The sequence below is a fragment of the Pelodiscus sinensis genome, chromosome 22 (assembly GCF_049634645.1).
Source record: "Pelodiscus sinensis isolate JC-2024 chromosome 22, ASM4963464v1, whole genome shotgun sequence".
NCBI classification, from domain to species: Eukaryota; Metazoa; Chordata; order Testudines; family Trionychidae; genus Pelodiscus; species Pelodiscus sinensis.
In genome coordinates this window covers 16,003,518-16,030,085 of record NC_134732.1, presented here as the reverse complement: position 1 = coordinate 16,030,085, position 26,568 = coordinate 16,003,518, and the positions used below count along the sequence as shown (strand labels likewise).

At 52.9% G+C, this 26,568-nt stretch overlaps 1 protein-coding gene across 1 annotated transcript in view; it reads left to right on the top strand.

The window, feature by feature from the left end:
• The first annotated feature begins 3,877 nt into the window (after positions 1-3,877).
• Positions 3,878-26,568, top strand: part of RALGDS (ral guanine nucleotide dissociation stimulator) — a 116,915-nt gene continuing 94,224 nt past the window's right edge. Inside the window, exon 1 of the mRNA XM_006136834.4 lies at positions 3,878-4,750. Within this exon, the coding sequence (XP_006136896.2) occupies positions 4,730-4,750 (21 nt within the window). The 5' untranslated portion in view covers positions 3,878-4,729. The remainder of the gene's footprint in view (positions 4,751-26,568) is intronic.

Genomic DNA, 26,568 nt, shown 5'->3' with positions numbered 1-26,568 from the left:
AAGCCGGAAAAGAGCGTCCAGACTGGCGCGATCCTCCGGAATAAAGCCCTATTCCGGAGGATCTCTTATTCCTACTTTAAATCCCCCGCGCATTTCCCTATTCTGACTTCTCTCATTTCCATAGCTATTACGGGTTATGTGGCCAGTGTAGACACAGCCTAGGAGATCTAGTCGTATCTGTAGGCAGCAGTGTGAGTTCTGGGTAGGAATGGAGCCAAGTCCTAGTGAGAGGCATAAAACCAGAACTCCAGCCTGGAGAAGAGAGTGATCTCAGCAGTGTCAAGTGGAATCGTAACAATGCGAGAGCTTTGTATGTACAGACATGAACCCGGTGACCCTTGCAGCATCTCAGTGAGCTCAGGGTTATCATTCCCCTTGTTCCTCTGGAGGACTGAAGCTAGGAAGTGAAGGATCCTGCTGGATTTAAAAGGCAGGAGTTCCTGCTCGGGCTGTGAGACCATGCCTGTCAACAGACAGTCTCGAGTGCCTGCTGAAAATGATCATTCAGACCTGATAATGTATATCAGCACACCACAGATTCTCCTCTGGCCCTTCCTTTGAGTGCTCTCACAATACTGTCTCTAGACATGCACGCTCATGTGCTTGTCTGAGGCCTAGTGCAGCCATTCTCAAAGCTGTGACGTGGTCTCGCAGGGTTGCCAGATGTCTGGTTTTCGACTGGAACGTCCGGTTGAAAAGGGAACCTGGCCGTGTCTGGTCAGCACAGCTGATAGACCAGTCGCTAAAATTCCTGCTGGCCATAGTAACTGACCCCTGCCACTAGGGGGCAGGAAGAGCTGCTGCAGCCACATGGACAAGCTGATCTCAGCTCAGCTGCTGATGCCTGCCAAGAATGGTGGCTGGCTTCTGGACTGGGCTCCAAGAGGCAGGTGCTGTTGCCTGGAGCGGGGATCCAGACCACTCCCCTTTCTGCCCCGATTGCCCAGCCTACCCCTCTCTGCACTGGCCCTTTGTTTGAGGACCACCCCCTACTGTATGCCCCATTTGCACAGGCAGACAGGCACCATGTCAGCTCCTCGCAGCTTGGCTCTGCAAGCAGCGAGTCCCAAGAGAGGGAGAAGTGAGCGGGCAGGGTGGGGTGTGGAGAGTGAGCGACGGGGGAGGGAAGTAGGAGGGAGCAAGGCGGGGGGCCTCAGCAGAAGAGGGGCAGGGAGTGGAGCAAAGGTGGTCGGTTTTCAGCAATTAGAGAGTCGGCAGCCCTGTGATCAGGGGAGGTTCTCCGTTCAATACTAGCAGACAGGAGGCCACCGCAGGCTGCAGATGGGAGCCAGAGATGGAGGGTAACCTCTCGACCCAAGAGGTTTTCAGGAGACTCAGACTCCAGGCTGCTAGGCCGCCACCATCCGCATTACCACAGAACTTAGTACCTGAGACCTAATTGTTACTGCTGCAAACGGCCCTGAGGAACCCCCCTGCAGTCCTATTGCCCAGGAACCCGACGGGTCCCACGCGCCGCCTGTGAGTGTGGGCGGCCTCCTCTCCCCGCTCGGGCATCACTCTGAAATGACACATTGTCACCACCCTCATACATTGGAACGACAAGTCTCCTTTAAACAGCAGCCTCGCCGTTTCCATGGAAACCCCGTTCTGCTCAGCCCTCTTCACTATCAAAAGGCCCGGCACTCCAGCAAATTGATCGTGCGGGGAGATTTCCAGCAGCTTTTTCCTCCTTGGTTCCCTCGGCGCTTCCATTTCAGGTGTCAGCGCGACTAGAGATGAAACGGCTGGGGGTGGATGTCATTTGTGCAGCGGCTCCACAGTCACGATACCACATGGCGCTGGGGGATGGGGCTCGCTTGGCTAATTAGGTGGGTCCTGCTGGGATGGGGCTGGCTTTAGTCATCTCAGGAGGCTTCTCCTCCCTCCCACCGCCCTTCCCTCCCCCCATAGGAGTTGCAGTGAAAGGTCTCCCCTCTCCTGGCTGGGCCTGGTGCAGGGGCCCCACTTCTGGTGGCTGGTTTGGCACGGAGCTCCCAGGAGCTTGGTGAAGGAGGCAGTGGTGTCTGGGCTCAAAGGGGAGCCTGGGCATCTAGGGAATGGTGGGGGGCTGGTCACAAACAGCGGAGGAATCAGAAGGCTCTTGGAGTCATCCCACATACAGAGCCCCCCACAAGGTAGAGTTAGCCTTGCTTGTCCCCTAGGGGAGGACATGCTGGTCCATCTCTGGAGGGAGCCAACTCACTGACTGTTTGGAGACCGCGGTTGCAGGTGGTAAAGGAGGAAAACGGGGATCCCAGAGGGCCCACCCTGCTCGGTTGGATAGCTCCCATCCCTGGAGATACCCCCAAAATATCCCTCTGTTGTGTGAGCCCATGTGCCCCTTCATGTTGGCCTCCTGAGAGGTTTTCCGTCTGCTGCTGAGGTCTTGGTCCGTTTCGCCTCCCTACGGGTGACAGGCTGCCTGGTGGATGTGAGAGCAGGGCAGAGGAGGGGATTGTCACCGGAGGGAGGAGTGGCATGTCTGGGAAGAGACGGGGCACCACGGGCGGCTGCGTGGCAATGTCGGCTCCTTGGAGTCAGTGTTTTGCTCCAGCCCAGACAGGGAAATCAGGTCACATACAATCCAGGCCCTGTCCTGAGGTGTGGCAGCCCTGGGCTAACCTCCCTCACCAGCCAGTTTGATTCAGGGCCAATCCCTGGGTCTGGCCCATGCTTTGAAGAGGGACCTAATGTGTCACTACAGATGTCACACCAGCACGCTCAGCCCCTCGAGGGGGCCTACCTCATCAGCCCCAGTTGGAGCCTGCCTTTGTGGATCTGGATGACTCAGAGGAGCCCCAGATGGAGCTAATGGAAGAGCGGCATCTGTTGTAGCTTATCAGTCCCTCGACTGAGAGGAGCAGGCCCTCCTGAGGCAGCTTGGGGGAGGGAACTGGTCAGGGGAGCTGAGGCGACCACAGATTCTGCTGCGCAGCCTGATCCCGGTTCTGTGCGTGGCACCGTGAGTAGACGTATGTGCGAACACAAGAGACATCGAGGGGCTTTGCTTTCACCCTTGTGCCACTTGAGCACTTTGTGCTGGGCACAAGTGGTTGGAAGGGAGAGCCATTTTACAGGGTGGTGCTAGGATGACAGCCGCTGAATCCAAGGCAGTGCCCTCTCTCTGCCACGCCAGTGCTACCCCACGCGCGTGGCCTCTGGCAATAAGCAGCCCCTTCCTGCTTTCACTGATAGAGCAGTGACAGAGACACCCAGGGACACCATGGCGTCATAATACACTCATCACATTTCTGCTGGTGTGCAAAACACCCACCTTGGGGCACAGGGCAATGGGAAATGTACTAAGCGCCTGAATGACATCTGGGTGTCTGCTAGTGACGGTGTCTGTGTGAGATGGTGCACCTGCCTGGGTGTATGGTGTTTCTGAGTGATAGGTTCTGAGTGCAACTGAGTGTGGTTGTGTCTGTGTGTATCAGCGAGCTGAGTGACTGTGTGTGTGTGGTTGCCTCTGAGTGACCCTGACTGACAGCATATGTGATTGTGGGTCTGGAAGTGACTGAACTAGGATCACTGGTGACCTGCTAACATGGTTTTGAACTCTGCTGTCTTTGTCTGTGCTCCATAGTGCTTGACCGGGGGCTCATTAATGTCCTGTGCTTAGCACAATTACTACCAACTCATTTGCTCCGTGCAGGCAAAGCTTAGGCGTCTGGAAGACAAAACCCTACAGGATCATTAGGGGGTGCTTTTCAATTAGGAGCACTGACACCATCCCTCCTGTAACCTCTTGGGAACTCTTCTGTCTCCTCGTTTTCCCTAGGTGGGATCACAGCTCCAAGAGGAAAGGCGGATCTGGAAGAAAACAAACCAACAACCCTGCCTTTCCCTGAGCCACACGCCAGCTGGAGAGAGGGGCACCCGACTGGATTCCTGGCGGCTTCATTTGCAACGGTTTGTGGTTGTTGCTGCTGCTGCTGCCGCCGCCGCTCTCCTGGCTGAAGGGAAGTTTCTCTGCCCTGCAGAGGGCTCCAGCGAAGAGAGACCCGGGGAAGCAGGCTTTCTTCTGGAGCTCCCTTTAAACGCCTGGTGCCTGATTCATTCCCTCCCCTTCCACCCGCCTTTGCACACACGCGCTCACGCTCCCTGTGCAAATTGTTGCAGCCCAGGCTTGTTGGCTTTGCAATCTGCCGCCTTGCAACGTGCGTGTGTTGGAAAGCGAGCTCGCCTCCCCCGCCCGGGGCCGAGCTCTCGGATCCCACCCGCTGGATTCCCTCGCAGGAGAGGCACTGGGCGCTTTCCTGAAGGTGCAAAGCTGCTGCTCCGTGGGGCTGTTTGCAGGACAATGGGAAACTGACAGACACCCCCCCCCCCTTCCCGAGGAAATGCATCTCCTGGAGATTCCTCCCGGCGTTCTGCGCCCAGGATCCTGCTGCTGGGGGATGTGATTTGGATTTGCAATGTGACCACGGCAGCCCCGTGTCCAGGATGCGGCCTCTCACCTGCCTCTCCTAGCCTGGCAACGCCTTGATCTTCTCAGCCCTGACAAGGGATCTTCCTCGGGGATCCCACCCTTGCAGCGCCTGAAGAAGGCAGCCAGGCAGGCAGTGACCCCGCAGGGCTTGGGATGGGGGCTGAGGACCGGCGTCCCTTCACCCCTCCTAGCCAGGCCACCCTCCATCGGAATCCTCCAGCGACCAGCTGAGCTGGTGGGAGCCAGCCCTCCGGCCCCCTTTCTCCGTGAGGACCCCACCGAGGCGATGAGCGAGAGATGATGATGATCGACACGCAGGTGAGCTTCGCGGGATGGGTTTCCGCCGCGCTGCCAGGGGAGTGGGCCCAGCGGGATGTGGCCGCAATACTTAGTGTCACCATCCCAGGCATCACTCCTGGCCCCGCTGCTGGGGAGCTGCAAGGGGCAGGTCTCCCCCATTCTGCTGCTGCTCTGGGATGCTCAGGGTCAGTAATCACCTGTGTTAATTAGCAGCCATAGGACGGAGCAGGGGATCCCCTTCACTGCCTGGAATGATCTGTTCTTATGCATTAATGAGGTGGCTTGTGCTTATTTCCAAAGGCCTGTGCACTAATTGTATTGCCTCTAGAGATGTGTGCAGGATAGGAGCCAGACTAGACAGCGACAGGGCTTGGTGAACCTTTCCTGACAGCTCCAGGGCCATTGCTGTCAGCTGGCCCCAGGCTACTGTGTGCACGGGCACAGGGGCTGGCATGCTATGAATGGCTGGATACATGGGGACACACAGCAGCCATAGGGAACCAGACCATGGCAGGCCTGTTAGAAAAGGAGAAGTAACCCCAGGGAGCTTCTTAGTCAGAGTCCTGGGACTCTGTGTAAATGACCGAAGGCGGCTGCACACGTGGATGGAGGCTGGTCACTGCAAGGGGAAGGATGCAGAGTCTCAGGGTTCACGTGCTTCGTGAATGAGACGCTTCGGCCACTGCTGTTCTGTCTGAGGGACTGGTGCGCAGTGACAGTGCCTGAACGGTGAGTCTTTGCTTCCCCTTGTACAGGGCTTGGAGCCATTCAGGAAATGACTAGACCTGCAAGACAATTGAAGGTGTCAGGCCCCCTTGTGCAGCCCTTATGCCCCAAACTCTTCGCACCCTCCTGGGGGGGGGAGGGGGCTGGCTCAAGTTTAAGTGAGTCCCAGGCAATCCAATCACAGGGGTTCAAACCCTCTGGTGCTATTTCTGAGAATGGGTTGCAGTTGGGAAAATTTGAAGAGTGGGCCTTGGATTGGTGGAAATCCTTGACTGGCCCCTCCCTCTCCCTCCCACCCTTCACCCATCAGCTAACCCCTAAGAACTTGAGTGTTCAGAGAGAGGCATGTTTATTCCTAGGGCCCAATGCTGAGCTTCCCCCCGAATCCCAGAGACTGAGGGGCCTGATGGTCTATTTTCCTAGGCTGGTGAAACATCGCTGACCTCAGTGGAATTCCCCCTGGATTTGCCCCTCTGTCAATGAGAAGAGAATCTGGCCCTCAGTGTGGAAGCACACCTGGCACATGCTGCTCTCCGTGTGGTTAGCCTTGCAGCGCTGCAGGGGGTCTCGAGACTCTAGGTCTGTAGCATGCGCAGGAGGAGGGCCCGTGGTATGAATTTTTACATCGATGCTGCTCCTCTAAATCCCAGGCCTGTGCATAGATCAGTCCAGCGAGTGACATCGGCACTAAATCCAGCACCGAGAGCAGGAGACAAGAGGTGGGCTGTAGGGAGATCCCTGCCTCTCTTTTGGAGGAATTGTCTGGGCTTTGTGGAGAAGGGAGTGATTGGCAGATTCAAAACAGGACGTGCTGCTGCTAACACAGTGATCTCTGAGGGCTGGCGAGCGGGGCTGGCGTCCTGCTCCTTCAATGCCTTTTCTTTGGCGCTGACCACAACTTTAGCAGAGAGGGGAGCCAAGCCTGGAATGACTCTCCTCTCCAGAGCTCCTCCTGGTCTGTAGGGGCTTGGACTTTGGTACCAGACAAAGCTGGTAGTGGATACGCAAAGGAGTCCAGCTGGCATGAAGTCCTGGGATGAGGGGCACCATGAGTCCTTCACAGACTGGCTCAGCTGGTGTATTTGGAACCCCTATTTCCAAACATGAGTGCAGATCAGGGGACATGGGAGCCTCTTCGGGGTTTTCCAAGGCTAGTTTTCCCAGTGGCTTTGGGTTTGTGTTTCTTTCTGTCATGCGAAATATTTCTGCTACGCTCTTTCCCCTTGTGCTGGGCTGTAGGTCCTCTTGGGGCCGTGGAGGCTGGTGGGAAGCAATTTTCCCAGCCTGGCAGTGGAATCCTGGAGAAAGCTGCATTGCCTGTAGACTTCAGGCCAGGTTTCCAATAGGGATGTGAAGGTTTAACCAGTTAACGGCTAAGCCTAACCCCCAACAGTGGGGCTAGAGCAGGCAGAGGGCTGCTTCAGCCCCGCAGGAGGGCCCACCATGGACAGGGGCTGCTCCAGTGCAGCTAGCAGGCAGAGGCTGCTCTGACCAGGCTGGAGCAGCCTTTGCCTACAGTGAGTGGTTCCAGCCCACCGGCGGGCAGGGGTGCAGCTCCAGATGGGCTGGAGTGGCCCCCCGCTCGTCCCCTTTAATATGTTTAACAGGTTGGACAATATGTTTAACTGGTTAGCCAATTAAACGGGATTTTATATCCCTAGTTTCCAATACGTTGCTATAGCAAATATCCTTCCGGAGGATGCCAACCAGCTGTCTACATTGTGGTGGCAGAGGAATCATTTCACTGGCCACTGCTTCAAACTCACTCGTGGAACACGAGTCAATAACCGGTCCCCTACATACACCAGCCTAGGGCAGGAAAAAGAGAGGAGCTGGCCAGAGTGGGGAGAGTGGGAGGGCAGATAACCAGCATGTTCAGTTGAAAGTTCAGGGGCAATTTGGAGAAACAGAATCTTTCCCCCGGCATGTACACTGGAGCCGCCAGAGCGGCAGGGTGACACGCTGACACTCACACAGAGTCAATAGCACGGGATCCATAATGAGCAGAAATGGCAGAGGACTTTGGGTTTAATCATTACCAAAAAGAGCAGCTTATGGGCCTCCTCCACCAGCTTTGCTGGGCTGGGGTGGAGGGGGAGGCAGCTCCCCTTTGCCAGTGAGGCAGGAGGCAGGGCTGGGAGGTACGGTTCATCTGCAGGATGTTGATGGGAAAGGGGGATTGTTTCCTTGTTTTGACAGAGACTGTCCCGGGGGTGTTTGCTTCTCTCTCCCCACTGGGCTGGCTACAAGCACCATTGTACGAGGCTGTTGCTGCATGGGACTTGCCTCATACTGCCTTGTCCTGCTGCTGCTGGGCTGAGTGAAGGACAGGCTCACCAGCTCCCACGTGTGGGCCAACCACTGTCGTTTGTGCTGCTTGTCTCTGGCTTGTCTCTGGGGTGGATGGATGTGCCCAGGAAGGAAGTGAGATGGGCCAGAATCTCTGCAAGGATGGTGGAGGTGAAAGGGCACCTCCCAAATGCTACGTGGGGTTCCTGGCCAGTGGCTTTCTCATGACAACAAATGCAGCTGCTCTGGAGGTCCTGCCGTGGCTGGGAGCCACAGTTGTGCCCCAAGGTGCGAGAGGTGCCGTGGTAAGAGGTAATGCTGCATCGTGAGGCTCCCCGGGACCTGCAGGCATTGGCGTATCAGCCGGTGTGTCCACCTGCCTCCCCAGTGCCAGCCCATGGAGCAGATAAATGGAGCAGGGAGGGAGCTGACTGCTCAGTGTGATGCCTCCCCCCCAGGCAGGGTAATCAGGCTTGAGGGTGACATTCGTTGAATCATTGTTGAAAAATCAACACCAATAAAAAGTTAGAAGAATTGGGGGGGGTTCGTTCTCCCAGGGAGCTAGTGCCATAGGAGACTACTGCCTGCAACACTGGGGAAGGAGAGCTGGACTCCCAAAGGGCTTTCCAGCAGCAAACCCCCACCTCAATTGTTGTATGCAAGACACAAAAAGTCATTCTTCCGCTTTGCTGATTAGGCCTCGGTTGGAGTGTTGTGTCCAGTTCTGGGCACCACATTTCAAGAAAGATGTGGAGAAATTGGAGAGGGAAAAGCAACAAAAATTATTAATGGTCTAGAAAACATGAGCTATGAGAGAAGGCTGAAGGAATTGGGTTTGATTAGTTTAGAAAAGAGAAGACTGAGAGGGAATTTCAAGTATCTGAAAGGGTGTTACAAAAAGGAGGGAGAAAAAATTGTTCTTCTTGACCTCCGATGACTGGACAAGAAGCAATGGGCTTAAATTGCAGCAAAGGAGGTTTAGATTGGACATTAGGAAAAACTTCCTAACTGTCAGGGTGGTTAAGCACTGGGTGTGGTGGAATCACTATTAATGGAGATATTTAAGAGCAGGTTAGACAGACCTCTGTCAGGGATGATCTAGATGAGGGCTACTCAACATGTGGCCCATGGGCTGTGTGTGGCCCACGGCCCGTTCATTTGTGGCCCGCGGTGCAGTTTGGGTTTACATGAGGCTCAACATGTGGCCCACAGGTGGGATCTTTTGAACATGGCCTCCATTGGGAACACACTCCACCATGGCGAACACACTCGACTTGTGGGTGTGTTGGAGGGCAGAGGACTCCTCTGTGTGCAGTATTACAGTTCCTACTACAGTTCTCCCCTATCTTGATTGATTGCACACTGGAAGTGATCACTAGAGGTGGGCCAGAGCCCTGTGAGGTTTGGTTGGACCTTAACTCACAGCTAGGGGTTTATCTCTGGGCATCGAGCCCCATTGTAAACTGTCATACAACCCTTTGTCTGTGACATTACTGGTGGCTGTTCTAGTCCAGGTGAACTTTCTCAGGACAGGAATGGAACCACCAAGGAGGGAGGGGCTGGGCAGTGCAATACCCCACACTGGATACAGGAATTCGGTCGGGTCCATCCAACAACCAGTAGGTAACCTGAGCTGTGCACTGCCCTGCGCTTAGGTACGGCCCAGGAAACCTACGACCTGCTGAACCTGCAGAGCATGACTGTCCAGCAGGTGGCACTGTTGCTTTATATCAACTGGTCACCTCTCATGAGTCCACGGGGAAATGTGAGGGAGAAGGTGGAGTCCCTGTGGCTCTCATCACACTTGGGGAGTAGCCTCAGGCTGCACAGGGACCTGGACTTCCCCATGGTGGAGGGTTCGGGGTGAATGATCTTTGCATCTCAAAGGGAAAGGTCTTGCTGCCTGAGGACATGGTTTACTTTGCCATTGACGGTGATGATAATAACTACAAAGCTTTATTTATTAAAGAAGGCAGTGTCTGTCCCATGCACCCTTAGCTAGGAAATTTGGGTTCCATTCTTAGTCCTGCCACTGGCCGGCCGTGTGACCTCAGGGAAGTCATGGGCTCTGTGCCTCAGTTTCCTCATCTGTAAAACAGAGAAAATGAATCTGACCTTCCTTTGTAAAGGGCTTTGAGTGTCCATAATTAAAAGCACTATATAGCCCCTAGGTATTATTTATGAAGGGTCTGATCAAAAGCCCACTCATCTTGGTGAGAATCTTTCCATTGACTTTGTTGGATTTTGGGTCACGCCCAAATTACCTTTCTGACTGAAAGACTACTGGATTTTAATAAACTATGCCCACGAGTTACTTCACCCAGCCCTGAATTGTAGCAACTTCTGGGATGGGCCCTGGCAACTCTTTAAGTGCCACACTACCCTAGTTCAGGGCAGGAAGTGAAGAGGTACCCTGTATCCAGGGTACCCTGTAAGTTGAGCGCTTGTGTGGCCACCTAGGAAAGATTCAAATGTTGTCCAGCTGATTAGCAGAGCACCCAGAGGATCCACAGCCAGCAGCATGTGTTTCTACAGTGGTGCACTTCCACACATGCCTTGGCATACATAACAAAATTTATTCCACACATGGATGGAAAGCATGAGAGGGAACTTTGCCCGTATCGTACTGAAACGGCAAGGAGGGCTCGGGTATGTGGAATGTACCGAATTCACCCATATTGGAAATCAGCTGGCACAACTGGGGTGAACATCCCAGAACCCAAGCTTCATACTTCGGAGGATTTAGGAAGGCAGAGCAGACTGACTGGCGTTGGAAGATATCCAGGATATTCTTGCCTAAGGTGGTTACCTCCATAACCAAGGCTCTCTTCAGCCTTTTGTTGGGATTATTTCCACTTGAATCCTGTCTCCCAGGATCTCAGTAATGAGTGCTGTGATGCGGAGACTTTGCTGTTCCATGGGTGAGCACCGCACGCTGCTCCGCCACCCTGAGACTGATCTACCATTTTCTTAGGAAAAATCAAGCCAAGCCTTCATTTGGCACATGAAGAAGGGGTCCCGGGGGGGGAGGGGGCCTGGTGCTGGAGCTGGAATGTAGTGGAGCACAGCAAACCAGTATGTAAGGAGCAGCACAAGAGGATCATCTCTTCTCCTCAAGGGCACTTCAACCTATCAGAATAATCCTTTGCCCTTCTCTGCCCCCTTCACTCTATGTACTTCCTAGTGCTTTCACGAGCATTTGGGTCTTGCATCCCTGTGAGGTCGGGCTGTATGATTATCCCCATCGTACAGAGAGGGTGCAGAGGCTCAGGCATGGTGGAGTTGAGAACAGACCCAGGAGGGGGGACTCCCATCCCTGCAAGTCTGGGGGCTGGAGATAGAAGCTGTAAAACCCCCTCCCTGGCCCAGGAAATAGTAGAACTAGAATATTGTCAAGGGAACAGCCTGGTCTTGCATCAAGAACCGTACCACGATGAGAAGGTGCCCTTTCTCTCATGTGTGTGGGTTTTATTCTTCTCTGGGGGGGTATGCACAGAACCTCTTGTTAATGCAAATGGGATACATCCAGTGATAGGAAAGGGCTAACACAAGGTGCTGCCCTGTCCTAGCCGTCTCTGATTTAAAATGCACTTTCCACCTCCACCTGCTGTCATCTGAGGTTCTTCTGGAGCATGAATATCAGAATGCAGCCCTTTGTTACTATGGTAACAAGGGCCATATAAGGCCCTAGATACTGAGGCCCTCGTGACTGTAGTATCCCAGTGCCTTATTCTGAGATTCGTGGCCCAGGAGAAACCCAGATGATTTGGGGGTCAGGTGCATTTTCATGGTAGTCTGGTGCAAAGCTTACCATACAAAACATACTCCTTGCCGGGGCCAGGGCAGCATGAAACACCTTTGCCCTGCTATCTGGGTCTAAGCTCTTGTGCTAGTATTCACATCAGCAATGTCCATAGCCGAACTGTGATAGAACGTGCTCTGCTCTTGTGCGTGTGGAAGCCTAGGTGTGTGTGGAAGCCTACACTAGGGACCCATGGCTTAACTCAAGTGATTGTAGTCGAGATGGGACAGAAGGGCTCTCGGTTGATGATTGATTATTAATTAGTATTGCAGTATTGACTAAAGTCTTGACTAAAGTATTGACTAAAGTCCCCCAGCTGAGAGCATGGCTCACTGTGCTGGGCACCTCACATACACATAGTGAGACGGTCCCTGCCTCAAACAGCCTCAGTCTAAATGGACCAGACAAAGGTCGGGACAGGAAGGGAAGTGGAGGCCCAGAGAGGTCACATGACATGCTTAAGGTCATGCAGCAGGTCAGTGGCAAAGCTGGGACTGGAATCCTGGTGTGTTGATTCCCAGTCCAGTGCTCTGTCTGCTGGACTGTGCTGCCTGGAAGGAAACAGACATGCTCTAAGGTAGCTAAAGAGTTTGGGGGACAAGGCCCCAGCTGTGAAGGCATTTTTGCTATTGGCTTTCGGCAGAGGCTGCCATAAGAAATACCAGCAGCCAGCCACTGATGTGCTGAGTGCACAGAATTTACCCTGATCCTCTTTGCATGGAGCCATCCCCTAGCATCCCCACATGCCAAATGACCTAGCAGTAACAGCAGAGAGAGCCGGGCTGGTCATTCTGAGCCCTGTGATCTCTCCTTGACATTTGATTGTTGCTGGATTAGCCCTGGCTAGGAATGTCCGACTGGCTCAGCCCGAGTCAGTATTGCAGGATGAATTCCCATCAGGTCTGTGGTGGGATCACAGATTCCCTGGGGATCTGTGCCGCTAGCTGAGTAAATTCTCTGGGTCTCCTTAGCTTATCAAGAGCCTGGGCACAACTGTGCATTCGTCCCAGCAGGACGCAGAATCAGCTGTCTAACGTCCATCGAACTGGCTTTCTCCTTTGTATCGGATGTTCTGTTCTCCGCTTCCGTTTGTGTCCCTGCCTCGCATGCTTTGGCCGTCCGTCAAAGAAAATGTTTGTAGACACGAGCTGACGTCAAGGGCGGTCCGGCGACTGCCTGTCATTGGTCACAGGCTTCCAAGGCAGAGCTCCTGCTCCCTGGAGGCCTGGTGTGGACAGCAGGAGTTCATCCACTCAGGAGGTCGTTGTAGACCCTTGACAGATGTATGCTCGCTGGCTCATCCCTTGGTGCTGGTCTCCTCTCAGCACAACTGAGATAGGGTATGTCTACACTACCCCGCTAGTTCGAACTAGCGGGGTAATGTATGCATACCGCACTTGCTAATGAAGCCCGGGATTTGAATTTCCCGGGCTTCATTAGCATAAGCGGGGAGCCGCCATTTTTAAATCCCCGCTGCTTCGAACCCCGTGCAGCGCGGCTACATGGGGCTCGAACTAGGTAGTTCGGACTAGGTTCCTATTCCGAACTACCGTTACTCCTCGTGAAACGAGGTGTACCGGTAGTTCGGAATAGGCACCCTAGTCCGAACTACCTAGTTCTAGCCCCGTGTAGCCGCGCTGCACGGGGTTCGATGCAGCGGGGATTTAAAAATGGCGGCTCCCCGCTTATGCTAATGAAGCCCGGGAAATTCAAATCCCGGGCTTCATTAGCAAGTGCGGTATGCATACATTACCCCGCTAGTTCGAACTAGGAGGGTAGTGTAGACATACCCATAGATGGAGAGGGGATGTTGGGTTTCAGAGCCACGTTTCTCTTTCTGAGCCCAGGGCTGGCAGACATCTGCCATGGGGAGAGGGTGTGGGATGGCTGTGAGGTGGGCTTGGGTCTCTGTTGAATTGTCTGTCCCAAGGAAGAGACCAGCCTTCATTATGTTCATAGAATCATAGAATACTAGGACTGGAAGGGACCTCAAGAGGTCATCTAGTCCAGTCTCCTGCCCTCATGGCAGGACCCAGTACTGTCTAGACCACCCCTGGTAGACATTTATCTCACCTACTCTTATTACCTACTTTTAAATATCTCCAGAGTTGAAGATTCCACAACCTCCCTAGGCAATTTATTCCAGTTTAACCACCCTGACAGTTAGGTTGGACATTAGGAAAAAGTGCCTAAGGGTGTGTCTAGACTACAGAGTTTTGTCGACAAAAGTGGACTTTTGTCGACAAAACTATACCTGCGTCTACACTACCGCTGAGTTCTGTCGACATAACGTCGACAGAACTCAGCAGTTTTGTCGACGCTGGTAAACCTCATTTTAAGAGGCATAACGCCTTTTGTCGACAGTGTTCTGTCGACAGAAGGTGTTATTGCATCTAGGGTTGTGTCTAGACTACCGGGTTTTGTCGACAAAGCAGCTTGCTTTGTCGACAGAACTGAATGTAGTCTAGATGCTCTTTGTCGACAGAAGCTTTGTCGACAGTATCTGTCGACAAAACTTCTGTCGACAAAAGCCTGTAGTCTAGACGTACCCTATGTGTCTACATTGCAGGGAAATAACTAATGGGGGGATGGTGTGATGGGGCTTGCCAGCACCGCACTAGACAAGGGGAAGGGGAGCATGCCTATTGGGTAGAATATGCCCCTCCCCTGCAGCCCTGCTGGGCATGCTCCCAGTGTAGCCCAGGTATAAAAAGCTGCAGAGCTGCTCAGTTGGGACTGACCTCTGGAGGAGAAGGAGCCACTGCCCAACCACCCGAGCCACAGCCGCTGCAGCCAGAGCTAGAGACGCTGGACCAGTGGACCACGTCGCTAACATCCCCGGGCCAAGCTCGGCCGCAACACAGGCTGTGCCATACAGCCCCCCTAGACGCTGTCGCTGCACCAGCCACTGCGGCACCCCACGCTGGGCCTGCCAATGCCGTGACTGCCGGCAGACCCACATATACGGGTGGGACCGCTGCTGGCCAGGGGGCTGGGGTAGGAAGCAACCCAGGGCGGGGAGCAGGAAAAGCCCCAGCGGTCTCAGCGTGTTTTGGGGAGAACTCCCCGTTGAGCCAGTGGTGGGAGCCACCCACCACTGATAGAGCCCTGGGTTGGGGCCCGGTGGAGAGGGAGAGCCCGGGCCCCCCTACCCGTTCCTCCCAGATCCTGGACAAAGAGGGGATCTCATAAAGGACTAGGCCGCAGGGCCTGCATTTAAAGGACTAGGCCTCAGAGCTGAAGGGTGTCAGGCTAGTGTCCCCACCACAGATGGTGAGATAAAAGCGGAAAGGGATGAGGGAAAGAACCCAGGGGTGATGCTGGAACCAGTCTGGACCCATGTCTATTATAGAGCCAAATGGAGGTTCTGGCATGGTGAGCCAAGGCTGTTCCCTAGTCCTCACCCCCACTTCTAGCCATGACTGGAAGCTGATACCACATGGGACCCTGTACTTGAGGGGCCTCCAACCCACTCCTGGAGCCTCGAGAGCTTCGGAGAGGGTCTGGGTATTGGTGGCAGAGCTCTGAGATGCTCTTCCCAACCTGGACTCTGATCCTTCCTGAGCTCCCTCAGCAAAGAGAGGGAGAAAGTGATGAAGAAGGGAGGAATGGGGGAGAGTGGTGGTTAAACTTCTGGAGGGAACGTCCCAGGAGACACTCTTCTGCATCAGGACTTGAAGTAAAGTGCCATGAGCCTTCCGTGGCTGCAGGCACAGCCTCCCCCAAGACACATGCTACTATTATTGTCCCTCTGCCTCAACATATGCATCTCCGTAACAGCCATCTCCGTTCCTAGAGTTCCTTTTCTTCCCCTTCCTTGAAACCTGTCACGCCCCAGCTAAAAATGCCCTGCCCCTTCTGGAGATGGGAAGCGAACTGTGAAAAGGTCACATCCGACACTCGGGAACCTGCCAACTCATCCTGCAGAAAGACAATGGATTGGCTTGCTCCCTGGTTCACACCTGGGGATACGTAAGGGTGGGGCATTTAGGGATGTCTCCCTATGCCTAAGGGGATCATGCTGGACCCCTCTGAAAATCTCCAGGGTCTGCCCAGTTGTGTGCTCCTGGTCTCGCTGCTGCTTTCTGATGCCAGACTCCCTGCTGTGTGTTTTCTGCCATGGGAGCACAGCAGCGGAACTCTGCAGCATGTTCCATGCTCATGAACCCAGGTGACCTTCGCTTCCATCCTCCCCATGGAGCAGTGAGGAGTGCTGGCCGGAGACTTCACTAGTGTAAATAACTGGGACAGGAATTTGGGAAGGAACTTTCAAGTCAGTGAAAGGCCAGCACCGAGATTTCTGGCTCCTTCCCTGAGAAAGAGGGAAACAGCCCGTCCAGAGGATGCGCTCTGACGCAGTGGGTAATGGAGACCTGGCTCTGAGAACGGTTTTGAGTGAACAGGACTTGGCCTCTGTCTGGCTTCTCCCGGAAAGAGTCGTTTGACACTAGTGCTACATCTAGACTCCAAAGAAAAGTCAGAAAAAGATAACACAAATTGTGCATTTTGCGTATATTTTCCTGCTTTTATTTCCAAAGAGGCTTTTCCAAAATTTGGCGTGTCTACGTGGCTCCAGATTTTAGAAAAATCTGCTCTTTCGAGCCATCCCTTCTTCCTCGTACAATGAGATTCGTGGGGATGGCAAAAGAACACGTCCGCTTTTCTGAAATTTTTTGGGGGAAATGCAGGCGCATTCTTTGAACGCGGCATTGCTTTTCTGGGATACTGAAGGTATCCTGGAAAAGCGCTGCAGTCTAGACGTAGGGGAGTAGGCAGAGCCCATGGCTGGAATAGCTGGGTATGCGATGGGCGTGCATCCGAGGACTGGAGTAGCCAAGGTGCTGCAGGGCCAGATTGAAGTACGCTGGTTGAGCCATGTGTTGACCCAGCCTGGCTGCACTTGGCATAGCCAAGGGTGAGGTGCTGAGAGGATGGAAGGGGGAAGGACAGAGCAGGACAGTCTGCCAGGAAGCATAATGTGAGGTGAAACCCAAGCAGCATGAAGGCCCTTAGTAACGGAGAAGGTGTTTCTTCATGCTGGCCTGTCCCATGGCAGAGGTGCCTCCAAGTGCTGCACTGTGCCTAGCAAGCCCACAGGAAATGGAAACACCCCGAGCCTGTTACTTAGCCAAGTTCTCTGGTGCCACGTGAGCCACAACGGGGCCTGTTCTGCTTGGCAGCAGTTGACAGTCTCAGTGGGCCCTCACATTTCCATGGTGATGGGGCAGGAGTTCCTGGCAGCCATGCTGTCCTCGGGGAGACTGACATAATGAGGCTGGAGAGAGCTGTGTTGCGTTGCAATCAGTGTTGTCGTGCAGAGAACAGCATTTGATGTTCTCTCGAGATCCCATCCAGTTCTAGGGTTCTGAGATTCCTCAGTTTCTGTGGCTCTGGATTCCAGTCACAGCACAGGCAGGGCGGTCACAACTCCTACCCCATGTGGGCCCAGACAGGGTCATTCCCCTCAGGGAGGCCAGATTCTTGTGATAAGAGACCTATGAATGATAAGGCGCTGCCCTTCTCTGCAAGCAGCGCTTTCTAAATAACAGTAGCACCTTGCAGGGCCCCATCAATATCACCATTTCCATCCTGCCCTCAGGGAAACTGAGGCTCCAGGCAATGTGGCAACTTGCCTTAGGCCCACAGGGAGCAGAGCTCAGCTGTCCTGACTTGCAGCCCTGGGCTCTAACCTCTAGCCATGCTTCATCCCAAAGGCTAAGTGAGCTCAATATCTGCCCAGGCAGACCATTCCTCCCGCTTAGGCTCTTGTCTTCCTCCTCCCAGAGGAGGGTCTCCAACCTAGTGGTCCTGACAGCAACTGGAACCATTGGACTCTGCCTCTTTATCAGTTATAATCCAGCCCCCTCTGAGTACGGAGCTTGGAGTCCCAAGAGTTCATGGCTCCCTACCTTTATCCACTGTTGGTGGTGAAGGCCACATGCTCTGAGTTATATAAATGCAACCATGATCCCTGAGAGCGGATTCAAATGGGGGGGAAAGAGCGCCCTTCAGAGGTACTGTGCCTGGTGTCTCAGCCCGTCGAGCACTGGTCCCAGGGCTAATGGAAATGATTGGAATACCAATTCCTCTCACACTGCCAAGGAGCACTAAGAGAATAGTTTAAGCCTCCATATTCGTAATCCGATCTGGAAAATTTGAGGCCTGGCAATTACCCAGCGTAAGTGAATAACTCAAGTGTAGGGGGTATGCAGGGGTGCTGTGATGTAGGAAATGCAGTCGCTGGGATTAGCCATCAGCCTGACATTTGGATTGCCTGCCATTATTAAAACTCCTCTGGTGGCACTTTTCAGAAGAGTTGGGCATGAGCCCCAGTGTCTTGGCCCAATCCCAGTTATTGGATGTTGCCTGGCAACGTTTCCTTGTTGGCTCACTGGGAGACAGGATTTTCCCTCTCTCCTTGTCCCTCAAGCTCCTGTGTACAGCTGCTAGTGTGACTGCAGTGGCTTTTGTATCTCCTCTGCCTCGTGCCTAGAACTGGCTGCAAAACCTGCAGGAAATTCGTGTTTGTCCCAAATGGCCAAGAAAAGTTGAAATCCCAGAATTGTTCGCAAAATGAGCAATTTAGAAATACTTCATTCATTTAAAAGTCACAACATGCTTTGACCTTTATCATGAGGAACCTTTTCAGCCTTTTTGAGATTTTTCTGTGAAATCTCCACGTTTCTGGAAAACATTTAGCTGTTGTCAGATCAGCATGGGGAAACTCTGACCAGGTTTCCTATCACCTCAGAAAACTGGCTGTATGAAGTGAAGCTATTTTACTGTATATTTAAGGACCCAGGCTCCACACTTTTATATAAGTGACTAGCCCTTGTGCAGGGTTCTTACTGCCTGGATTCAGGTTCCTGTCCTTTGCAACGCAGAGAGCACTCCAAGGACTGCAGCAGGGTCTGTGTGAATCAGTAAATAAACTCAGTTGAAGAGGTATATGGAATCTCCGTGGCAGGGTGTACGATGTGGAAGAACTGAACAGCGCTAGTGAGTGGTTAAATGCATGGGATGCCAGAAATTTTACTCTGTGTTGGGTGGTGCAGTGCACTTTAAATCTCATGGAAAAACAGACACTTTCATAGCAGTGTGATTTGTGTTATCACCTAGTTGCACAATGTTTTAACCAACTGTATTGGAATCCTTGGGAGCATAAATTCCACTGGCAGAGCGGGGAGTAAAGGGGGGCTAAGAGCTGCCTCTCCTATCAGGGTCAGTGATTTGAGGGCTTAAGCACGTGTTCCATAGAAGAACCCAGTCTGTTCGGGAGAGGGGGGTTACAAGAGACAGTTGCACCTGCAGCTACACCCGCTGTATCTCCGCTTTGGGGAATTCACCCAGCCTAGGATAAAGCCAACACACGTGTTCTGGGGCTTTGTACTGTGGCACTATTTACATAACCCCCCTTTTCTCCATCCTCATTCCAGTGCTCTTTGAAAGGGTATTTAGTTAATAGGATTATGCAGCTTTCCTGTCGTTAAGCAACAGAAATCAATGCTCAGCCCCAGGCCTGAGCTTAAGGTCAGTTACAAGAGTCTGCCAGTAGGTGGCGCCAAGCCTTAGGTGCACTCCTTCCTACCTGACTCAGGCTGTACCAGTGACCAGTCACCAAGCGGGAGAGCTGGCACAGGTGGAGCCTGTGTAGAATGGGCAGGTAGGCAGCTGCTTGCTCTGGGTCCTCGCATCCTTCCCCCTGCTGCTAAAGTCCTCCAAGGGCTGGTGCTAAACCCAGGCGGTAAGAGTTTGTGTGTCCACCCACAGCAGCTGCCGTGGGGTTCTCCCTGCTGGTGGTCCCAGGTGGCCTCTGTGTGGACAGGAGCCCCTGAGGCTGGTTTTCCAGCCTGGCCCCACAGTGCAGGGCATCCGCGCCTGCTCCCAACACATATGGTAAGTGCGCTCACAGAGCACCATGGGCAGAGTCTTCCATGCATCTCATACAGTCACTGCAGTGGTTTTCTCACTTTGGTGCTGAAGTCCATAGAGCTGAGGCACCTGTTTTCTTTGGGCCAGGGAATCCTCCTGCCGGTCCTGGTACCTGAGCAGCAGCCCCCTATCACCAAGGGCTTCCCCTTTACTCTGTTGGTTTATAAAGCTGCTGGAGTCTCCTTGGACCGAGTGGCAGATTTGCAGAGGAACCTCAGTTAGTGCAATTACTGAACAGAGCTATTTGATGCAAACCTACCCAGACCCAAATCTGTGAGCGGCTGCAGAACTGGCATGTTGGGAACCAAGCTAGGATCCAGGCTTCTCTGTGGGGCTGTGTCTAGACCACATGCCTCTGTCAGCAGAGGCATGTAGATTAGACACATAGGCAAAGTCAAATGAAGCCGCGATTTAAATGATCGTGGCTTCATTTACATTTACATGGCTGCCGTGCTGAGCCGACAAACAGCTGATCAGCTGTTTGTCTGCTCAGCGCGCTAGTCTGGACGCTCCCCTGCCGACATCAAAGCCCTTTGTCGGCAGCCCCGTTATTCCTCGTGGGATGAGGTTTACCGGGGCTGCCGACAAAGGGCTTTGATGTCAGCAGGGGAGCGTCCAGACTAGCGCGCTGAGCCGACAAACAGCTGATCAGCTGTTTGTCGGCTCAGCGCAGCAGCCATGTAAATTTAAATGAAGCCGCGATCATTTAAATCGCGGCTTCATTTGACTTTGCCAAAACAACAAATCTACATGGCTCCGTCGACGGAGCCATGTAGTTTAGATGTACCCCGGCAGGCTACATTGCTGCACTCCAGAGAGGGGTTGGTCCTGGGAGAACTGTTACTTGACACCAGCTGTTAAAAAGGTGCGGACAGGACATTTGCACCGCTTGGATTGAGTTCGCCAAAGCAGAAGCTCTCCTGCCCCACTATGGCCTTCCCTCCCTCCTAGAGGGAAACATGTAGGAATAAAGCCAGACTGTGAGGGTAAAGGAGATACAGATTAAAGTGACTTTCCCTCTCCAGTCCCTGGATGCGGCTGAGCCAACTTGGAAAAGGGAAAGGTCTGCAGAAAGGATCAGCTTCCCGCACTGCTGACGATATGGTTCCAGCAGTACTGGGCAGCTCTTTGTAATGATAAGGGAGGGGAGCTGTTGAGAATTTTTGTCTGTGCTGCAAAGGAGATTCGCAGTAGAAAATGGACCTGTGTGAAGAATCTGTCTATATGACACACATTTTCCATCCACCCACCCACCCTGGGGCGGAGATGATAAAACTAAAAGAATGGATCACCTGTCAAATGGAAACCTGTTGAAAAGGCCAGATTTGCAAAGCAAGCATTGAGAGGAAGGACGGCCTTCTTGTATGACGAGGCACGGCATTTCATCGTGCTATGCCTCAGTTTCCTGCCTATAGGATCTCCTGGCTTTTTCTGTTTAAATTGTTGTAGTGCTGTTGAATGTTGTAATATTTGCTTTGAGCCCCACCTCTCGGAGACAAGGATTTATATGACAATTTTTGGCTTTTTTTAATGTCTAGCTCATGTAGCAATGGAGAAAAGTTTCAAAATGTGACCTGAATTTGTCTGAGAGGCTCAGAAACGAGAAGGCAAAGAAAAAGAGCCCCATGCACACACAAGGGTGTATTCATGCATATTGCCCTAACTATTGATCCACCTAAGAGAGGAAAAATGATGCTGTGGTTCACATGCTAGACTGGATCATGGAAGATCCAGGTTCAATTTCTGCCACTGATTCTCTGTAGTCCCTGGGCAAGTTGCTTAGCTACTGTGTGCCTCCATTTCCCCCATGTCAAACTGGAAGTCAGAGGAGTGAGAATGGGGTGCAGATAGCAGAAGGGTGTAAAGCACCAAGGAAGGAGCAGGGCTCTGAAGGGTGGAGCAAGGGATTAGAATGAGGAACCATGGGATGAAATTAAGAAAAGGTTTATTTAGTATCAGGAAATGTGCTGTCCAATGGGATAGACGGGGCTGTGGAAGCCTCTTTGTTTGGGTCATTTTGAACTGGACTAAGCCCTGGAGAGGACACTACAAGATGGGAACAATCCTGTTCTGATAGGGAAGTGAAGGAGCCTCTTAGTGACAGGCTCCTGGGTCCAGCAGCTCCTGCAGATTTGGGGTTGGCCATTCCTAATGCCTGTGGGTTTGTGGTAGGGATGTGAATGTTTAACCAATTAACTGGTGGTGGCTGGAGGAGCCCGCTGCGTGCCATGGGAAGTGGGCTGCTCCAACCCCACAGGGTCCCACATCGGACAGGGGTTACTCCGGCTGGGAGGGGAAGGCTGCTCCAGCCCAGCTGGAACGGCCCTCTCGCTTAACCCCCCTTTCCCCCCCGTAATTGGTTAATGGTTTAAACAATAGGTTTAACCGGTTAGCCAATGAAACGGGATTTACATCCGTAGTTTGTGGCTGCTTCTGCCAGTAAAGCCCTTTCCACACATAGCACCCTCCTTCATGTGCACGCGTGCTCCCCCATTTCACGTCAGTGCTCACACAAGCTCATGCACATGGGGAAACGCCACATCCCGTTGGGGATGGAACTGCATCACCGCAACGCGCAAGTCCCCTTGGCATCCAAGGAATCCCGTCTCGGCGACTGGCAGAGTAAGCGCTCGCAGAGGAATGATAATTAGTAACTGTCGAGATGGCGGCAGCTTGCTCGTGCCCTCATTTCTCCCAGCCCCAGGGCACCTGTGGATTCTTCAGCCAAGGCAGCCAGAGCCTCACCTGCCCTGCAAGTTTAGGGTTGGCTGGAGTGTGTGTGTGTGTGTGTGTGAGGCCTCCATAACTGTCACTTTAATCCCTCTGCTCCCACCTAGGCCCGCTGCATGTGCAGCTGTCTGTATTTTACATGGACCTTCACAGTGGCCTGGGTGCTCGTGTATGTACGTTTCACATGGGTGCCTGTTTTTGAAGCGGTCCCCCCCCCCCTTTTCTCCCTCTGCCCCAGAGGAAGGCCCTGCCCTGGCTTTGGGGACGTTCAAAGGCATCAAGCGTTGTGGTCTCTAGGAGCAGGCCATTAGCCCTGGAGCAGCACAGCTTCCCAGCCTCGTCGGGCCCTAGGGGAGCGAGCTGCCTCCTACTGGAGCACAACGGGGAGTCAGTGAAGTGGTTCTGGCGGAGCTGCCTGAGAAGTACCTCTTATTTCTCAAACCCCTGCTCTCTAGGAACGATGCCTTCGGGGAAGGTAATAAGACGTAGAAAAGGGGAGACCAGCAGGCTAGAAGGGCAAGGGGGCTGCACTTGGTGGGCAGCATCTGCTTGCTGCCATTACACTTCATGCACCCACCCCTTGCTCCTTCTAGTGGCCATAATGGTTTGGGGGAGAGTCCAAAGAAGATGCCTGTGAGGGGACTTGCTGGGAAGGGCTGGGAGTGCTGGGCAGACAGCCCAGGGATGGTGGTGGGATGTCCCTTTTCTTGCAGAGATACCCCTACTAGCTGATCAAGGGAACATCCATGGCAGACGGTACAGTGACTCTTAGCGAGCCCTTTGTTGAAAGGATGGTGAGACAGGAGGCCACAACGGTCAATCCAGGGCAGAAATGTCAGTGAGCCCCTCTGGCCTCACAATGGAGAGGCTCTTGCAGGGGGAGCTGTGGGGTTGGGGTATTCATAGGTACTGCAGTGCAGCAATCTGATGAAGCAAGCCGGTCAGAGTGGAGCCAGCTGTCCCACCGGGCTATCCCAGAATTCCTGGCTTTGCTCCAGCCACAGAGCAGAGCAGGTGCTAGTGCCGAGAAGCCAGGGAAGTCTCAGGAAGGCACTGGGGGGCCAGGCCAGCCTCCCCTTGGCTGGGCAGGATTAGTCAGGAATGACACTGGGCTCTGGAATTGTGTTTATACCCAGCTCAGGAATGCTCCTTGCTCTTGAGAGGGGATTCCTCTCTGACAGCTGCTGCTGTCTCACCCAGATCAAATAGTTAGAGTGTGTGTGTATGAGAGTGAGTGCGTGTGTGTATGTGTCTGCACAGGGAGGGGAGAGTCAGGGTCACTGGGAGTGGTCAGGACAAGCCAAACCCATCCAAAAACACTACAGATCTTCAAATGCAGCAATAAATCTAGTCCTTATCTCGTATGCATAAGGTATGGTGACTCACAGATCCCTATTACAGTTCACAGGCTGCCCTACAGCTGAGAAAACAGATGATTGGGGGTTTTAATTGAATCTGCCGTGGCGGGAGGGGGGAATGATGGGTACAAGTTATGGGGCGAGCGGGAGGTGGGAGTGATGATCTCAAGGGAGTACGGTAACCCAAAACAAATGACTGTAGAGGGTCACAAAGCCACAAGCTGCACCTGTCTCCCTGCGGCTCGGAACTACCTCCCGCCCCACTGGATACACCATTCTGCCTCCCACCTGTTGGCCCTGCCAGACTCGAACCGTCTGAGCTTAGGAAATGGGAATCAACACCCCATCATGTGGCAGACACAGGACTGGAATCTGCTTTCCCTCTCCCTCGTGCAGTCAAAACCCATCAGCGTCCCCCCTTGCTCTGTGCCAGGTTGGCAGTAACCTGGCCGCTAGCACTGTGAATAGCGGACCATGTGGGCAGAGAGCTGGTTTCCCAGTAAACAGCAAGATAGATGGCTCAGTTTCCAACCCCTCCCTTGCCTGACACCCTTCGGGTACCCCATGTGACCCAAGAACAATGCCGGGCGTGTCTGGGCCAGGCGAGGCAGCACTGTCAGGGAGTGCGGGCAAAGCACCAGGGCCGGAGGGGGAAAGACGGTGCATGCCATTTGGGAGGCGTGGCAGTTAAAGAACAGGTGTTCGACAGATGCCGTGTCCAGAAGTGAGTCACTCACTGGCAACATCCTTTTGTAGGCAGTGCTCAGTGTGGTATAGAGGGCTAGTTTCCATGACTGTCCAGGGAAGGTAACAACAAATACAGAGGATGTTCTCTAGAACTGACTCAATCACACAGATAAGGCATAATAGTGACTCAGACAGAGCAGGTACATAATAGGGATCCTATTGCCTGCCAAGAGGCCTTTGTGTGTCTGCATATCCCTGCCGCTGCAGAAGGGCTCCGGTTTCCCACATGTGTTTGATTTTTAATACCAGGGGAGCACGGGTAAGTGATAGGATGGGGCAGCCATGTTTATCAAAGAAATGTGGAGGTGTTTATTAGTGCGGGCATGCTACTCGTGTGCATACTTGTTGGGGCTGTCTTCATGAAGACAGTGGGCTATTGGGGGGGGCGTGCGTGAGTGGCTGGATGGATAAGACATGGGCATCCGTGTCTCGATGCAGTTTGTGTGCCTGGGCTCTATGGTGTGACATTCATCAGGTCTCTATCACTCTTGACCCTGTATCGCTGGTGAAACAGATGCAGATTACAACCTGTACCATTGTGTTTCCAGCCTAGGTCTGGAACCAAGGGGTGTTCAGCAGGAGCAGGGACCTGGCTATGGAAATGCCCTCTGGCACATTACAAGCTCTTCAGAAGCAAGGGGGTTTTCCATAGAAACTAATAAATTTTGTAACCATAGCAACCTCAAGTAAAGCTCACCCCCCTTCTCCTGCAGATGAAATACCCTTCATGACAGCATCAATGTTACCAGCTCCTGGGGGATTTATTTCAGCTGGATAAAGCACTTTAGCATTGAGTAAGGCAGCAGGATTGCTAGCAACAGAGCCTCTCTTTTTGTATTCAACTGCTGAATGAAGATGCATTTAGGAGCAGAAAGGAGGTCTGCTTATATACTTGCCATTCCCTCCTGCCCCAGTCTAAGCAGCAGCCCCTCTGCCATTTTAGTGCCATTTCTTAAAAACACCCTCTTTGTTTCTGCTCCTTCCCCCCAAAACAAAACAGGCTGCACAAGAAGCATCTGTATCTGATTTTTTTTTCTCCTTCGGTTAGGTGGTTGTTGCATATGGCCGTCTCCATGGAGACGGAGCCCGGCTCTGCCATTTCCTAGATACCTGTTTGATTGATGGTGAGCAAAACCAACCGCTCGTTTTCTGTTTGGAATTAAGTACGATAGTGATTGGGATCTCGGCTACATTCGGGTCCTGGTGTGAAATTCCAAGCCACACAGGAGCTTAAAAATCAAAATACGTCAAGTGTTAATGGCAGGCAGGAATCCCGTGAAAACTAATTGGTTTTTCCCTTTTAATGCTCATTAGCTGTTCAGTTTGCATTGCTAATTGGCATTCTGTACTTATTAAAAGGTGCTTCCTAAGGTCTTGATTACAAATGAATTTTGCATGCCCGTCTCTTTTTGAGTACTGGGAGTCGTGTATAGCTGTGAGCGTTCCCTGGAACCCGGGAGACAGTCTGGGCAGTGGAATTTATTAGGAGTTGTAATTCTGATTGAAGAAGGGAGCATGTCAAGTAATCCACATCCCCATCTTCAGGGCAGCTGGCAGCAACCATAGGCTTTTGGGGTATGTCTACACTACCCTCCTAGTTCAGACTAGGAGGGAAATGTAGGCATACCGCACTTGCAAATGAAGCCCGGGATTTGAATTTCCCGGGCTTCATTTGCATAAGCGGGGCGCCGCCATTTTTAAAACTCCGCTCGTTCGAATGCTGTGCCGCGCGGCTACACGGGGCACGAACTAGGTAGTTCGAACTAGGCTTCCTAGTTCGAACTATCGTTACTCCTCGTGGAATGAGGAGTAACGGTAGTTCGAACTAGGAAGCCTAGTTCGAACTACCTAGTTCGTGCCCCGTGTAGCCGCACGGCTCGGGGTTCGAACGAGCAGGGTTTTAAAAATGGCGGCGCCCCGCTTATGCAAATGAAGCCTGGGAAATTCAAATCCCGGGCTTCATTTGCAAGTGTGGTATGCCTACATTACCCCGCTAGTTCGAACTAGGAGGGTAGTGTAGACATACCCTTACTGACTTTCTCCTTCACAAAAGGAAACAGACCCCATGGAACAGAAATGGCCAGGTGTATGGGAGATCCTGTGGCAGAAATAATCTGATAAGAATGAGGCCGGAACATACCAAAAATGTGCTTTCACTGTTGAGGAATTGAAAGTCAGTGTGCCTTGTGCTCTTATGTCCCGTAGGGTCCAGATTGACAAAGGTATTTTAGGTGCCTACTATTGCAGATTGG